The 17,339-nt window shown below is 45.3% G+C and overlaps 1 protein-coding gene across 3 annotated transcripts in view; it reads right to left on the reverse strand.

Moving 5' to 3' along the window:
* Positions 1-3,368: 3,368 nt before the first annotated feature.
* Positions 3,369-17,339, reverse strand: part of adarb2 (adenosine deaminase RNA specific B2 (inactive)) — a 128,331-nt gene continuing 114,360 nt past the window's right edge. For all 3 annotated transcript variants that reach the window (XM_019864551.1, XM_019864550.1, XM_019864552.1), the window contains 6 exons: positions 13,768-13,936; positions 12,134-12,285; positions 11,838-12,006; positions 9,096-9,277; positions 7,025-7,206; positions 3,369-4,247 (listed from right to left, as the gene is read on the reverse strand). In XM_019864551.1, the coding sequence (XP_019720110.1) occupies positions 4,071-4,247; positions 7,025-7,206; positions 9,096-9,277; positions 11,838-12,006; positions 12,134-12,285; positions 13,768-13,936 (1,031 nt within the window). In that variant the 3' untranslated portion in view covers positions 3,369-4,070. The remainder of the gene's footprint in view (positions 4,248-7,024; positions 7,207-9,095; positions 9,278-11,837; positions 12,007-12,133; positions 12,286-13,767; positions 13,937-17,339) is intronic.

A 17,339-nucleotide genomic window follows, 5' to 3' on the forward strand; every position in this document is an offset into this window, starting at 1 on the left:
ATGCCGTTTTTAGCCGAAAAAAAAATGACCATGTAGACTATGCCGTTTCTTTAAAATCATAGAAATCACTCATCAGTCTTCGAGCTCATTGAGCGAGCAGTGGAACACTGAGATGATCTTCAGTTGCGCCTCTGGTCATTAGATTGAAATTGACTGGCTGTGACCAGCCACTGGAGCAAATTGTCAACGATGATGTTTAATGTGAAGCGTGCAACCTTAAGGGAAAAGGGCGCGCCCACCCCACTGCCTTCTTGTCCTCCTCCGGGCTAATTTGGAGGATGGTGACACACGGCCTCAAATAGATCACAGTTTCTTGCCCGTGGATTTCCCTTGGTAGTCAAGAGGATGCGGGGCCCCTTGCTTTAATATGTGTTCAGTCTCCCGAGGGTCGGTGTGGAAGGCTTTTTTTTTTTTTGCAAGCGTGTACTTCAATCGTACTGGAATGTAATCATACTCCACTTCAAATAAATAAGATAACATTTCACAATGTTGGGGTTTTATTCACATATACAGTACAAACATTCACTTTTTCTTCAATTCGTCACTGAAATGCATTTTAAAAGACCTTAGCAGCAGTTCTTCATATACTGTAAATGTACATCATCATTTGACATTTGAGGAGCTCTTCTCAACATCGATCGTAGAGTTTTACATATGTACAGTTGTAGGTTGAATATTGCCATTCAGACATGGATTGAATGTATTTTTGGAAACAAATGGTTAAGTCTGTCTGTAATGAATGCCGTTGACACACAGGTGACAAATAAAGCTTCATTGATTTACATGAGAGGAAAAGGCAATGTTTGGGGGTTGGTGCCTTGATTTTTTTTTTTTAACAAGACTTCGGTTGCTTCACAACCACTGGTACACAAAAACGTATTTAAAAGGTATAGCATGCTTCTGTGAGAATTTTTGAGACGGGAAGAATCTGCAGTATATCTTGACAGTGTACTTTCCGTAGTTCTGAAGACCATCGAAGCGACTTATAGTCACAGATCACCACTTTAGACCAGGGGTCCCCAACCTTTTTTGCCCCACGGACCGGTTTATGTCAGACAATATTTTCAGGGACCGGCATTTAAGGTGTGGCGGAAATAATACAACAAAATAATATGGTATGAGCTGCATGAAAACTGTGGTGTTTTCGAAATATAATAATAAACACAAGGAGCGTCTAATCTGGCCGCAACACTCCAATCGCTATGGCAATGTTTAATGCCTTCAAAATACGATACAACGCAAATTCAAAGTGCATGAAAATGACGACTCACCACAGCACCGAGCTTGATTTTCTGCAACCAGACAGTCCCATCTCGGGGTAATAGGAGAGACAATGACACCGCAAGTGTGTGGTTTATGTCCAGTCTACTTCGTAATTTTGTTTTCGTCGCCGTTGCTGCATAATCCCCCCGCCTCACACAGGTAGGATGTCGGAAATAGCAAAAGTGCTATTGTGGCGATCTCAGAGTATTCAGACATAACTTTAATCCAGTTGTCTCGAACGTACTTTTAAGGCCGCCGTCATTTGCGATCTCCAGCAGTTTTTTTACTCATTTTGCGAGCTACTGCGTTTTGTTTTGAAGTAATCAGTCACGTGATGGAGAAGCGTGGCTTGACGTGTGTCAAGCTAGACACAGACGGATGTAACGGAGAATCCGGTAAGTTTTCAAAATAAAACATCTTTCGTATTCCGAAATAAATAAAACGGAATTAAGGCAAGTTCTTTCTGTGCGGCCCGGTACCAAATGCCCGGCTGACCGGTACCGGTCCGCGGACCGGCGGTTGGGGACCCCTGCTTTAGACCATCTACATGAGATCCAATGCAGGAGCTGTAGGAACGGATATTGGGGATAGCGATGCAAACTACAACCACAATAACACACTTGTGTCAACCAAAAGCAAAAACAATATCTTTCGGAAGACGTCCCTTTTCAAATTGTTCTTTTTCTACGCCGCTGTGCTGGTTATGACAGTACTGTACATTATTTAATATTTGACAATTCAGTGGCGGCAGGTTGCACCGCGAGGTGCTATGTATCACCCGATCACATATCAATTCACCACAACATCATGAGCACTTGCACAAACTACAACCTGAAGAATACCGTGAAGTTTGAATTAAAAACGGGGTGCGATCATTGCAAAGGCGGACTTTTTGCTTTTGTATTGGATCTCATTAGATTCTGCATTATCGTAAAGGGTTTACTGGTCAAGTTCTGTTTGTGGAACTCGTGGGCATTTTTGCGTATGCGTTGGCTCGCATGTTGACTTGATACTTCTCCGATTGTAAAAGTGTCTGCTTCTCGGGGCGGAGGGGGCGCGGGTCAAAGGAGCACGGCATGGAATTGCCACAAGATGTCGCTCTCACTGCTTCCACGTTTTACAGGCCGGACCGCTAGCTGTCAGTCTCTTCAATTAGAATCCAGATCAACGCTGCTGACTTGTGGGTAATGTAATACTGAGCTACATTAGTGAGAATGCATACTCTCTAAATCAGGAGCAATGATGGGGCAGCACATGGAACATGTGTCTCGCACATGGGCCTCACGCTTGAGCGTTCCATTTTTCTTTTTGAGGGGGTCGGGGGGGTTGCATAGGTACTCCCACATTCCAAAAACATCCTGGTTTGACAAACTAAGGACTGAAAATTAAATATGAGAGAGTATATGTTTGCAGGGATGGCTAGATTATTACTTTTTTCCTCTCCTGGGGCTGAAAGGGGATTTCACCCACTGATGGTGGTGGTGGTGGTTGAGAAAATCATTTATAAATATACTGGACACCATGATTATTAATTATCACCACCATTATGAGAACATGATCAGAGCTGTTGCAAATCAGGTCAACAAGGCCCCGGCGTTCAAAAAGTGATGTGCAATACTGAGACGTGGATCCAGGTCAGAACACAAAAAAGGGTCAGGAGACGTATTAGGTATGAAAGAGTTGAGCAAAAAAAAAAAAAAAAGCCGCTCCCTCCATCATCGGCTTCACGCGCACTTTGAGAAGCGCTAATGGCCGCGCTCACGCACCTCATCTTCTTCCGACCCAGTGGGGTGTATTAACCTGTCGTCTTGTGTTCAACTGTGCTGCGCTTGAAAAGCGAGGCTGCCGTGAGATTGGCAAGGAGCAGCGGGGCTGGGGGGGTAGTGATGTGGACAAAGGACGTGGCGAGAAAAAGGGCCGAGTCAGAGGGCAACCATAAAGAAAGGTGAGGGCGGGTGGCTTGAGATGGCATTGAATTGTGTCTCTCCCTTCTTTTTCCTCACTCTCTCCTCCCATCGCTTTCTCTTCCTCTATCACCCATCACCATGACAGGGCCAATAATTGGACGTGGTCCTCTCTTTCTTTCTCTCTCTCGCTTTCCTTTCCTCTGTCTCTTTCACTCCCTCCCATCGCTTTGCTCCTCAGCGGGAGCTTTGGGGCCCGGAAATAGCTGATGACAAGATAGCGGCTGCCTTTCATTTAGCTCAAGGTTACTCCACCCTTCTTTGACAGACGCCACACCTGAGGGTTGGGGGGCGGGGGGTGTAGGAGGGTGTGTTGGGACACATGTGTGTGTGTAACTGAGTTTAGAGGAAACAGCATGAAAAAAAAAAAAACGAAAAAATCATTTCCTGTTCCTTCTGGCACATCCAGTTGACCTTACGTTTTTTGTGTTTTTTGGGGGGGGGGCTATGTTGAGCGGTGGAGTGGATGTGTGGCCCATTCACAACCAAACACACACACGCAATGGTGACAGTTTCCGCTTTGCGCTATGCAGGTGTGTGTTTTGCAAAGAGCATGGCCCCTACCTTACCCTCAAAAAATAAACATTAACACTTTCACACTTACATATGCTGAAAAAAAAAAAAACGGTGTGCTGAATTTACCCAACTTTATCTTGTCAAGTGGTTGTACGAAAAAAAATCATCTGGATCCCGACACATTGTTTACATGAACTATACACTTACTTGAAAAATGCACCTAAAGCCAGATGTTTCTATTGTGTGCAACCGCTTGACAAAATATGATTGAGTAAATTCAACACATCTTTTTTTTCCGTGTTCACAGATACACAGAGAAAAAACACTTCAGTCCGATAGCAGGAACTGTTCCTGCTCAGGTGGCTTCTTCACCCATGTGCCCAGGCCTGTTTCTTGGAGAGACCTGAACCACTGCTGTTTGACTGTCTGGTAAGGGCGTGCCGCCATCTTGGCCTGGCAGTAAACCGGCTGGCCGTCCTCCGAGCGGGACGCGGGGATCCCCAGCTAGCAAAGACGAGAAGAGCAAAAAGAAAATCATGACGTGCGTCGTGGCTTCCATTGTGACCTAGTACGTTTTTCACACGAGTGAAGAAACATCGTCGTATCGAGCATCGGTTTCTGCAATCACTGTTAAAAACGCTGAAAACTTTTTTTTTCCTGTAGTTAACATGAACCAATTCAGCTTTTTTTTTTCGTCGGGTTAGTCAATTGACATTAGATGAAGTTCATGAGAACATAGTCTGTACTCAGTACTTCTACTTTCACCAGTTTTTTTTTTTTTTTAACTACCCTTCTATTAACCCAATGAATGTCATTCGAAAGAATAAAACGAAATCTGCTGAAAGGCTAAAGGTTGCAGTGGTTGAGCGAGGGAAGATGACAAGCAAAACAAAGCGAATGAGGTGGCACAAATGCATTTAGGAGGGGGTTGGGCCTTCAACAGCTGTGTAATCTCCTCCATTTAAATTTCACAAGCAATTGAACATTCTCGGCGCTTTCTGTGCATTACTACTGTCGCAAGGGGAAACAATGAAGATCAACACGCAGACAAAGGAGCTGGGGGTGGGGGTATGGGGGGGGCTAAGAATGCAAAAGTTTCTTCTGGAGATTAGAGTGACTGCTCTTGCGTGGCCCTTATATGCATCGCGAAGGGAACACTTAGGTTAGGAGGAGAGGGTGGAGGGGAGTCGGGGGCGTGGGGGGTTCGAGTACTTCTCCAAATAATTATCGTTTCATAGTCATTATGCTGTAACGGCCGCCATTTGGTGATGAAGCCACTGTTTGTTACATCAAGTTTCTGAATGGAAATTAGAGTGCAGCGAGGTCTGCAGTTAAAGATCGACGCTGGCAGGTTGCGATAAGCCGCCAACAGCGCATGCTGGCGGGTCAACGCATTTATCTACGGGGAGAAAGACAAATGTGTTGTGCTTGTGTGTGTGTGTGTGTTTTTTTCTCTTGATGTTGGCACAGATCTCCTGATAACGTGTGCGTGTGTGTGTGTGTGTGTGTGTGTGTGTTCCGATGGAAATGGGCCGCTCAATGTTTTGATTCAATGGAGTGTTGTCACTCTATACAATTAGAAAAGATTGACATCATCCTTCTCGTTGTGCCATTGCATGACACACGCGCGAGCCCTTTAAGAAAATGACAAATCGTCATTTTATTTTGCCTTCGGCACTTACGAAATTTGCAAGAGAAGAAATAGGAAAAGGCAAGGAGGAAGCTTCCTGTTTTCAAGGAATGCCAAGTTATAATTCTGTCGGTGAGAAGGAGCACTCTTGTCACCTTCTTCTTATATGTGCGTTAACAGTTCCGTAACACACATCTGTGACCTCTAACGACCTTCGTAAGATTGTTCAAGGGCAATATTTTTTATTGCGAAAAGCGTTTGGCTTGTTTTCACACATGTATGCCCGGTGAGAATGTTACTTCATGTCTGCACGTTTTTACCTTGTGTGTGTTTTTAATCGGATTTGACTGCCTTGAGTTCAGTGCTGCGCTTTGGTTGTTGTTTATTTTTTTTCATTAAAACATTATTTTTTCCAACATGTACATTGGAGGAAAGTAAACATTCTAAAGCCAAAGGGTATTTGCTTCTCTGAGGTGTCGTGTTTGCTGGCTGACATTGCAGCAAGGGCATCTTGATGGCGCGCCGTTGTTCTTTGCGCAATGACCTCCCACCATTATGACGAGAGACGCGGGCAACCTCCCTTTGTTGAACTAAAACATTACACAATAGTTGAACTTATCCAAAATCGGATTTTACCGACCGAAATTGCTTAATACATTATCGGGTTTCAGAGAAGTGTTATCTTCCGTTTGCTGTGAGTAGCTCACAATGGAATTGTAACCTTGAGGGAACATTTGCCACGGAAATGTTCCACGCGAGTAAAATAAATCAATGTTGGCTGATCCACAGCTGAGACAAGAGGGGAGAGTTGCCGCCGTTAAAAAGAGGAGAGGAACAGATTTCTGGTCGGACGGACTCTGCATGAAACACACTGCTTGGCGCATTTAAATCGCATCTCAGATCTCGATGACTTAAAAGGAAATATTCCAAGAAGAAGAAATATTCTTCACTTATTACTCGCAATTTGTTATGAACAAAGTTAAGTCAGAGCAACAAGTGGAAACTCAAATCATTAACCCGGAGAATCAATCCGAAAGTCAACAGAGGTGGAAAATTGGATCAGTGGCAGAGGCTGATCAAACTTCTTTCCTTTGGCTGCAGAGCGCCCTCCACCTTTCCTTGGACCTCGTCCACACTTTTGACATGCTTCTTTGAGACACAGCGACGGTACGCAATGCTTGCCTGAAAATGTCTTTGCTATCCTATCCGTGCGCCAAGTGCTCTCTTCGTCCTCATCAGTACGACACTTCGGCAAACTAGGAGAACGACTCGGTCTTACTAGTGATGTTCTTTGTTTCAAAAAAAAAGGTTTGTGATTGCCTATAGATATCACAAAACTCTGTTAGACAAGGCTATGGCCTGACCAAATGAAACTCCCTCTCCCAGTCCAACACAGTTGGCCCCAAAATGTGGCTTTTGGCCAAAGAACAAAAACAATAGGTGAGGTTTTTTTGGGGGGGATAGATCCCACCCCCCAAAAATCTGCAAATAGTCAAATTTTCAAAAGCTGAACCGCAAATATACAGGAATCAGGCTGAACATCAAACACTATGGCGTGCACATTTCATCACCATTTGTCAAAATAATTTCACAGATGTTTTTGAACCTCCCAATGGCTCGTTTCGGCAGAGTCGAGCGAGCGAGTCCTCACCTTGCAGTAAAGCCTGTTCCAGCGCGTGAACAGTGCGTGTTTGCAGAGGCGTGAAGGCATCCCTGAGTCACGTCTCCTTCCCGTGGCGGTGTTGACCACCTCCAATTGCGCGTCGCCCAGCGTCCAGTTGACACTCACGCACAAGGCCTTCCCTGAATGCTGATACTCGTCACAGCTTAACCCTGCGGGAGAGGACCAAACACAAATGGAGACTTGACGAAACCGCTCGGAAAGCCCCAGTTGATCCCAAGTGAAAGAGTCCCTCCGTGAGGTGTAGCGAGTTTACCAGTCAAATGTGACTGACACCTGACAATTTTTTTCACATGACTTGTAGTATCGTCCAATCTCTGTGTCGTGGGGTTAAGGTCACCATGATCCATGACTTTCAATTTCAAATCACATCCAAGCTGATGTTTGCTTGATGGGAAAAGGACGGAAGTGACCCTCACTTCTAACCACTGTGACCAGGCGGATTTTTGTGTCTCAGGAATTTGACTGTGCGTCTCGTTTGGTCTCAGCTTTGTTCTTTCCCGTGTTCGCGCCTTCATCGTCTGCTCCGTGCGACTCTCCAGCGCCATCGTTTGCCTTTGAGTTGTAAATAAACATTTCCGGTTTGGGTCCACGAGCCTTTGGCTGCACTCCGCATGTCGACGGATCTCCATTTCCGCATCATCCCCATTATTTCTCCATACCCGCAGTTGCTCTTCTTTTGCAGCTGGAATGAACTGCCTGCCAGACGACAATCCGCACTGTGTCTTATTACCCGTTTCCTCTCTCTTTTACAGACGCACTCCTTTGTACAAAAGAGGGGCTCTATCCATCTTGCCTATAGCCTCCCTTTTTTTTTTTTCTCAAAACATTCATGGCTCATTGGATCGCTTCAATGGACTCCTCTCCTCTCTGTCTGTAATAGCCAATTTCATTTTTCTTCCCCTGATGGAAGACGTGATTGGGGTCTCGGTCTGGGAGAGACAATGCTCGGCAGACGTGAAAAAGGCGAGAATTAGTGCGTTTAGTTATGAGACCTGTGACGGTATCACACCGCGGTGGGTTTAAATCAGAAGTTGCCGATCCTGTATGTGTTCACTTGCTTTATTTTTCTCTCATTCATTGCTCGATAATATTTATTACTGTAAACATATTTTTAGAACCAACATCCATAGACAGAGATGCCCCACATTGCGTGCGTAAGTTGCTCAGGGAGTGGCCTCGATTGGAAGCGATGGCTGACGCAACGTCGACAAGCTGGATGTCATCCAGAACCTTTCCCAGCATTCAGCTTCACTACAAACGAAATTGTCGGGTCCCGGTGGAACCTGGGAAGCGGCGTTGCTTGTCTGGCTGCCACAATGACACTGTCGGGTTGGGCAGCTGGATGAGTTTGTGTGTCTGTGTGTGTGATGTTTGCACGCACTGCTGCTGCTGCTGCTGCAGCTCATTTGGTACAAAGTTGACATGTCTGGAATGAGACGATAAACCTCATTCGGCAAACAAAACACAACCGTCAAAAAAGAAAAAAAACAACAAAAAGAGATGCTTCAAGTAGATTCTAAAACACGGAGGCATTTTTTGGGAACGTAAGAAATGAAAGCGGACATTGTAATTTAGTTGCGGGGGAAAACAGTGTCAAATCGTGTGAGTTTTAGCAGTTTGGAATTGATGCGGGTCAGTCAGATCAAGTAGATACATAAAAATATTTGGATTTTACCTCACCGTTTGTATTGTAATCCCTTCACACATGAAAATCAGGCATAAGACAGAGGACCCTACTTTGCATATGTGTGCATGTGCATTTTTTTTTTCTTACCACTGAGCAGCGGCTGGTTGCGTTTTGGGAACGTAAGAAATGAAAGCGGATATTGTCATTTAGTTGCGGGGGAAAACAATGTCAAATCGTGTGAGTTTTAGCAGTTTGGAATTGATGCGGGTCAGTCAGATCAAGTAGATACATAAAAATATTTGGATTTTACCTCACCGTTTGTATTGTAATCCCTTCACTCATGAAAATCAGGCACAAGACAGAGGACCCTACTTTGTATATGAGTGCATGGCATTTTTTTTTCTTTCTTACCACTGAGCAGCGGCTGGTTGCGTCTATAACTGGCGGGAAGGGGGCCCAGTCGTTCCTGCCGCTGATTCAGGACCCTGCCCAGATGGCCCGTGTGGCGCAGGCTGCCTACGGTCACGCTATGAAGGTACACAGGCTCCATTAAGTGGCTCAACAGTGCCCCCTGCAGGCCAAGAATATTCCACCTGCGTACGAGGAAAGCGGAAGGCTCCATTCAGGAGTGTTTTATGCAGATGACAAGGTGAGGTCGATGGTGTGGAGAGGAAAAAGGTTTGAGGGGATCGTGGAGGGATGGCGAAAGTCAGCGGTTGGTTGAGCTAAGAGCGCGGCGACAGGCAGAGTGAGGGGCGCCGATTTGAGAGCTTCGATGACAGGTGGAGACAATTTGATGGTTATCTTGATGTGGGACGTGATGAATAACATCTGCCGGACCGTCAATACAAACAAACACACCATTTTCCCCCTGGTTAGAGAGACAAACCATCAGCAGTGGCAACAATAACAACAACACTGCCACAGGTCAGCGCATCAGCATTCATTACCACGGCAGCACATTAGCATGCGTGCATTTGTCAGTGCCAGTGGGGTTAATGCACTGCACAACGTCGCAGGCAGGCCTCCGTCCATCACCGAGCGAGAGGTCGATCACTGCGAGTTTGTTAACGGAGATCCGCCTGTGTCGGCGGGGATTCATCCTGCCTGCCTCACTGACGGCTGATAAGGTAGCCAGCCGGACCGGACTTGGAACACCAACTGCTGGGATCCTCGGTTTAGCGAGCAGATGTTCATTCGCTGATGGAAAATGATCATTCTGATGTTGATATTCGTTATGTTTTTATTGACGACCAAATTCCTGCGCTTGCAAAAGGCGGATTTCTTCCGAAGCAAAGGTCTCCGATGAGAAACATTGCCGTCCTTTTGGTTAATCAGCGGCGCTTTATCATGGGCGCAATTACAGTGACTACTGTTTTTCTTTCATGGCTGACTTAATAATCACTCATTACAGCGCCTTTCACTTCCTAAAGCAGTCAATTAACATTAGCGGCTATCTGGGAATCGCTAAATGAGCTCATGATGCGGTGGCCACATTTTACCTGCAATCTGTCCACACAGGCGCTCAGAGCTTTGCGCAGACGCACACACTACCTCTGCCAAAAACCAAAATGGTTTAGCCTGAAATATTAATTTAGCCAGAAAGCGACACCGTGAATCAGAAACATCTTCTAATCTCATGCAAGAAAAAGCAGCCATCTGGCTCGGGTGTATGAATTTAAAAAGTGGAGAGAGGAGAGAGAGAGGGAGGAGACCTCCGCTCTCGCTCTCAGTCGCTCTCCCCTTTCTTCCCACCCTCCGTAAACGCCGCCATTAAAGTAATGTGATCATCTGCATAAAACTACGAAAGGATGGAAAACATCATGATTATATGAGAGCCATTCAGGACCCTCAATTAAACCCAGCTGTCAAATCAAATATTAGCGCAGGGGCATCGGCGGGCATCGGCGACTCTCCGCCTGGCCTAAGAGAACATAAATGGCTGATTATCACCATGTGGCGTCCGTGTAAGTGACTGAAAATGTTTATGATTAGTGGAAAGAGCCTACAAAAATGCTCCACGTTCAAGGCTAAACTAACTATAATAAAGTACAGGTCCCGAAGGAAGAGGGGGATAAAAAAGTAATAGCACTGTAGAATGGGTGTTACAGAGGACAAAAAGAGCATTGACGGGGATCACTTTAAGAGCGTGTGTGTGTGTGTGTGTGTGTGTGTGTGTGTGTGTGTGTGTGTGTGTGTGTGTGTGTGTGTGTGGTTTCTTATTGCTGTCCTTGGTCACATTGCAGTCCTCTCACCCTCCACCCTGACCTTGATAAAGCGGCCCTTGGTGACCCACTCACTTTAACGATGAACACCGGTGATTTACAGCGATATAAAGAGTGCTCAGAGGAGGCTGCAGAGCAAAGAGTGTGTCTGGCTCGATGGTGGGAGAGGGGGGAAAAAAAAAATCAGGGTGTCCCTTCACCCTCCTCTGTCACTCCATTTTTTTTTGAACAAAAAGTAATTGCTTTCACCCTTGGTGGTGACCTGGGTATATTTAATCACACCATCTCCAGCCCTTGCCAACTGAATCAAATTGGTCAAATTAACCGCGGCTCCACAGGAGGAGGGTTCACCTCACGCTATCACACACACTATCTGGCTCGCTCTTTCTCTCTCTTGATATGTGCTTTTATCAACCTCTTCACACAACAGAGGACTCAGCGATGGTCTTCTCAAACTGAAACTCTAAGGTGCAGGTCTCGATGAGGCTCATTTTTAAACATATGAGCAATTGATATGAGAGACATTTTTTAAAATTCACTGTCGACCTCACGGCCTCACGGTGCAGAGTCGATTCCGGCTCCGGCCTTCCTGTATGGAGTTTGAATGTTCTCCCCGTGCCTGTGTGGGTTTTCTCCGGGTACTCCAGTTTCCTCCCACATTCCAAAAAACACGCTGTCAGGTTGATGGAACACTAATTTGTCCCTCGTGTGAGCGCGGACGGTTGTTTGTTTATGCGTGCCCTGCGATTGCCTGGCAACCAGTTCGCATGGAAGGTTGATGGAACACTAATTTGTCCCTAGTGTGAGCGCGGACGGCTGTTCGTTTATGCGTGCCCTGCGATTGCCTGGCAACCAGTTTAGAGCCGATTAGAAAATGGATCGATGGATGGTGCTTAGTCCCGATTTGTATTTATTTAGCAGCCCAAACCTGGTCATTTTGTCAGTGCAGGACATGGTGATGAGCTGCTCTCCCTGTAAAACGCCATCCCACGTCTGGACGGACCCCCGACGCCTGACTGGGACCGTTCCTTCGCCGGATTCGATTTTGGTTCGCAGGTGGCAACGGTGCTTCCTCATGAGGTGTCTGCTGCTGGGTACTGCAAAGAGAAAAGACGCACCTGAGCAAGAATGTGATGTGACAAAACGAGGGAGATATTAGTTTATGTTTATGGAGCTCTGTAATATTTTCGAGGCAGAGATGGTTTTAGGTTAGCACCCACTTACGGTCTGTTGTGATTTCGTAGGGCGAGTTGAGTCTTCCATCCCCGCACGGCGAGGTGCTGATGTACATGTGGAAGTGGACGCTGTCTCGCAACCTGTAGCTGCGTTCCTTATGCCGCACAAAAATGGACTGTTCCCAGTCATCTGGCCTTTTACTTTGAGAGCAAACAAGCAAGACAAAATAAAAAAACAATATCATGACAATAAGCAACATAAACAACAACTCTTGTGATGTTTTTCATTTGCTGATAATAAAAAAATTCACAGCATCAATCCTATTGTACGAGCTACGTCACTGGCCTCGGCTGTGGTAACTCCCACAGCAGCGCATACCTCCCTCTCTCAGTTACGTGTGCGCTTGCGTGCGAAATTACCGACACGGGCTCAAATCTTCACCCAGTCACGCCGTGCACCACGCACTTCATGAAAATAAAGCCCATTGAGTAGTGTTAGTTCAAAAAAATCAATCATGCTTTACCTTTGAATGTAAATTCGATCAAAGTCTAATAATCCTAACAGTTCTGTAAAAATGAATGAAAAACAAAACAACTTGGATACACCTGATCACAAGTGGGTCATTGCTTCACAGGATGGTATATTTAAAAAAAAAAAAAAAGAAAAAAAAAGCATCACAAGCACTCTTTCAATAACCTCTCATCTGTCTGTGGTGTCCTTTCACTGTGGGTAAATATGTCAGTTGTGGCATTTTGGTGGGTCATTTCATTATGAGTTATCTCCTCCATTAGCCTTCTTGCTCAACCGCAACTCCTTGTCACTGCCATCCAGCATTGTGCTAAGATGGAAAAGTCTGGCTGTGTATGCAAATATGACATTCTGCTATCTACACTTCTTGCCGCTAATCTGATGAATCAGCCTTGCCATTAAGTTCTCGGCGGCTGGGGGGGAGGGGCATCATTTTTTGCTCATGGAAGCAGGCCTCACAGCACATCACGCCTGTCTCTTGGTGCCTATTGTGGGAGTATATGCAGACTGGACCACGACACTGAGAGCACACAAATTGGGTACATTTGCAACAATTCTATTAAAAAAACAAACCTCCAAACACCCCCCCCCCCCCGAAGGTTATCAAGACTCTGAGGTGTTCCATTAGCTGGCACGCATAAGGTGTTGTGATTACTAAGAAGTCACAGTGAATGGAGCCTTGCCATGGAGCTTATTATAGAAGATTCCTAGCGCTGCAGTAGGAGGTCACGCCAAATAAGCTCCTTAATGCTATTAAGAATTGAATGTGATAAGTTGTTAAAGTTGCTGCAGGCATGTTGGCAACAAACGCGATGCAAACCTGGCAAGTTGCGAAGCTTGGGCCCCGTGCGCTGTGTTCAGATCATCACAAACATCAACTTTAAAGGTAATGCCTCCGAACATGCTTCATTTAGCTCAGCGCCTTCAGAAACAAAAGTGATGTTTTTGTTCATGACTAAGGTAAACCTCAACTTGCCCGTTGCCAAGCTCTCAAGCAGAAAATTGCAATATTGTTGTACAATTGTGACTGATGACTTGATTGCAAATAAATAGAGAGGAGAGACTTTCAGAATAAAGTGCCACAAATGGAGCAGCGAATGTAAAGCCGGACCGTAATAGCACTCGAAAACCATGCACTTGAGTCTGTGCTTTACCTAAAGAAGAGCTCAAGTTGAGAGTAGAGGAAGCGTAGCAGGGCTCTGCGCACAGTCACTTCAGCATGACAGTCATTGACCACTTGTCCCTGGTCACTCAGATTCTCCCCGTTGATGCACTTGGTTCCCGTAGACAACGCCACCACCTGGGCGTGGTTAATGTCCAGACCTGTCCAACACACAGACACGGTTGGCGTGAATACATTTCCAATCATTTAAAAAAAAAAAAAAAAAAAGCCACATAATGTCATTGAAGGAGATGTGTCTTCCAATGTTGAACTTTTTTTTTTTTTCTGAAACAGAGGAATCCCATTTATTGGTTTATATCCATAAAGAGGGATAAAACAGGTCATAGTGGATTGTAGTTTTGATTTCTGGAGACGATTTGAATTCGAAACGCGTCACACTGACCCGATGAGAACGAAAATTGAGCAAAGATCAACGTCAGAAAGCTCCCATGCAATTTCTTTACCTCAACGGGTGCTCACGCTGTTTGTTTCCCAGTGCCTGCGTGTGTCTTCTCGATACCCTCCAGCTTCTCCCTGCGCGCACCTGATCCGCCATTACCTTTTCCGGCTTGATCACCTGTCATCCATCAACCCAGCAGCTTTCCTCCTTTTGCCAGGTCATTGTCTCGGCTACTGCATTCACCAGCTCCCGTCAAGACTTTTCGTGCTTCCTCGCGTGATTAATCATCATTTACCTCGGCTCCCTGGGTTGCCCTCTCAGGTTATCGTGCTTGCCGGGTGGCCCACCTGCCCGCCACCTTGTCTGCTCCATTCGCCACCCTCTCTTCCCTGGTTCATTACATCAGTTCTTTGCAACTCACTTCATTATTCTCTGTCAGACTCGTCGTGCTCACCGACCTCCTCCGCTAGATCCCCGTCTTTCCATGTAATGTCACAATATATTCGCACAAATATGAGAATCTGTGTTTGGGTCAAGACCGAGTGGCTGCATATTTAATGTATCCCGCTCGAGGTAATATTTGCCTCACACTTGTTTTATCCAAAATTTCTCATCGTGATGATTTCCGAGAGCGGCGTAAGGCCGTGCGAGCGTGTGATGCGCGGCGGAACATGAATGGCAAGCCATTCCTTTGTCGGTTGCCTCACATCACTCCCCTCGCCTCAGAAAGTCAGGCTCTGTTGGCTCCAGGCAGATCCGCAGGCGCTGCCGGACCTGCGCATGAGCTTTTATCAGCTTCGGCCCAGACGGCACAGTGGAAGGAAGAATCCTGACACCTCCATTGATGAGAGGAAATGGGGGCAAATGTTGGGAGGGTGGGAGTCATGGGTGGCATGAGGAATGTGTATGTGTGTGTGCAGTTGAGGAAAAAAAAAACAAAGGGAGACACATAACATGAAAGAACCCGTATTTGATTCTTTTTTTTTTTTTAATATGCTAATTTGTGGAATGCTGGTTAGCACTGCTACAGAGCGGTACAATGGTTCCAGGTTTGAGTCTTGTCTTCCCATGCAGATTTTGTATGATCACTCTCAAAGCCTCTCTGGTTGCTCTCCGGAAACTTTGGATTTCTCTCCGAGTCCAAAAACATGTCAGTAACAGTTTGCCAGGTCGGCCAGGTTACTCCTGTTGATTGTAATCTTATATGGGGCAAGGAAGGAATGTGAGGTATTTACAGTTCCTGTCCATTACGTAATATCTTTCATTTTTTAGTTTACCTCTGCACTGTGGCACAAATGATATCCGTCATGCATCATGCAAAAATTGTGAAAAATCAGGCTGCATTCAAAGGAGCCTTCAGTTTGGGAAATCCTACGCGTATGTTGTGATCACATCGACCTTCAAAACGCGGCCCCTGAATTGGGACGTGGCTTAAAGGCTTAAAGAAGTGATTATCATCTTTATTACATTTCAAAAGTATCGGAAATGTGATTGAAAATACTTCAGACAGACAGCGAGCTGCGAGGGATGGGCACCTGGCGGCATGCCTGCGCCATTATTTTATTATTTTATGATACACTGCCTATTCCTGTCTAAACTGGACAAAATGCACACATAATTATGAATTGAGTGCATCCAAAAATCTCTCCATTTTAAAATCTACACTTTGCATTTCCCGGTGAGTTTTCACTATATTTCCTTCACAGTGGAAAAAGCGAGTTCGAAAAGGTAACAGACTCCCAATTTCACTCTCCTGCTTCTCCACACCGTTCCACTTTGCAATTGTTTCGATCAATTTTGCAATGGATAATTTCTGCAGCGCTATTTGCTACCCTGCCATGAAATTGGCACCGAGTTTGCTGTTGGCTCGCAGGGGAGTGTGAGAGATGGATGCAAGGTGGAGGGCAAGGGGCGGGAGGCAAGCAGAGAGAGGCAGACGGCTACAGATAAAGCCCGCCCTCGAGCTGTGTTTTATAAAACCAGAAATAATCAGCTAAAATACAACGACAGAGGGTCAAAAGTGACATTTCTTCCCACAATCATCTGTTGATTATTGATGCTGCACTCTGTATATTTTATATATATATATATAATATTTTGTTTTTTTTTCTGCAGTCCATTCCGCTAGTTCTGGATCTTCCTTTTTGTCAACCTGGGGCACACAATCGATCCAGGACACGAAAATCAATCAGCCCCTTGCTCCAGCACTACCAGAGGAAAGTGGTGAAGCATGACAGGCTACACCGAGGCCACAATTAACACAGAATTTGCAGTACTTTTACATTGAAGAAAAATGCAAACTCTTTCTAGAAAGTATGGATGTATTCTTAATCTATATCTCCATGATTATCTTACTACGGGCCTACACAGATGCAGTTCCCTTTGCTGGACTCTCCCTCCAGATAAAAACGGATATTTTAAAGAAGAGCGTTTACAAACCATTCCAGAGCAGGAAAACGTTTGTCAGATTATGTTTGGCATCAACATGTCATCGTCCTAAAGCCTATCTTCCACGGGTTCTTTTGCCACATTAGGTTGCATGTCATCCAAAATGTTCTTTGGATCATGGGAAACCTCTGAAAATCCGCAATGCTTGTAAAGAGGAAGAGTTGGCAAGAATAGAAAGAGCACCCTGTTGAATCTTTATTAGTTTTAGCAGTCAACTGCTCCTTGCGCATAAGGGTGTCTTTGTGCAATGGTACTGAAGCTCCCAAAATCTCTCCCTGGGCTGAGACACACTGTGCACATCTCTGCTACCCCCCCAACAATCCCCCCATCTCCCCTCCACACTTTGAAAGGGTTTTCTTGCCGCATGCGATTACTGACGGGTACGTTTTCATGCAGCTTGAAAAACAGATTAAGTGGTGGGAAAAATCCCTGTTTGAAAATGAACGTGCAGGCTAAATAACATAACTTAGCTGTCATTTGTAATCAACATATTTTAATCCCTTTTCTCTCATCTTTTTTTTTTTCTTCGGTCTCTCTTGTTAGCTCTGTATGTTTCGCCATCTTGCAGCTAAGCTTCAATCAAGAAAGATGATTGTGGAAAAACCTTCATCCGATTCAACCAAAAGCAGTTTCCCATGCAGATTTTGAGATTTTTTTTTTTTTTTAAATGTCTTTGAGCCCATTTGAACATGAAAATCTCCACTCTATTTGATGCC

This window comes from Hippocampus comes, unplaced genomic scaffold (genome assembly GCF_001891065.2).
Source record: "Hippocampus comes isolate QL1 unplaced genomic scaffold, H_comes_QL1_v1.1 scaffold389, whole genome shotgun sequence".
Lineage (NCBI taxonomy): Eukaryota > Metazoa > Chordata > Actinopteri > Syngnathiformes > Syngnathidae > Hippocampus > Hippocampus comes.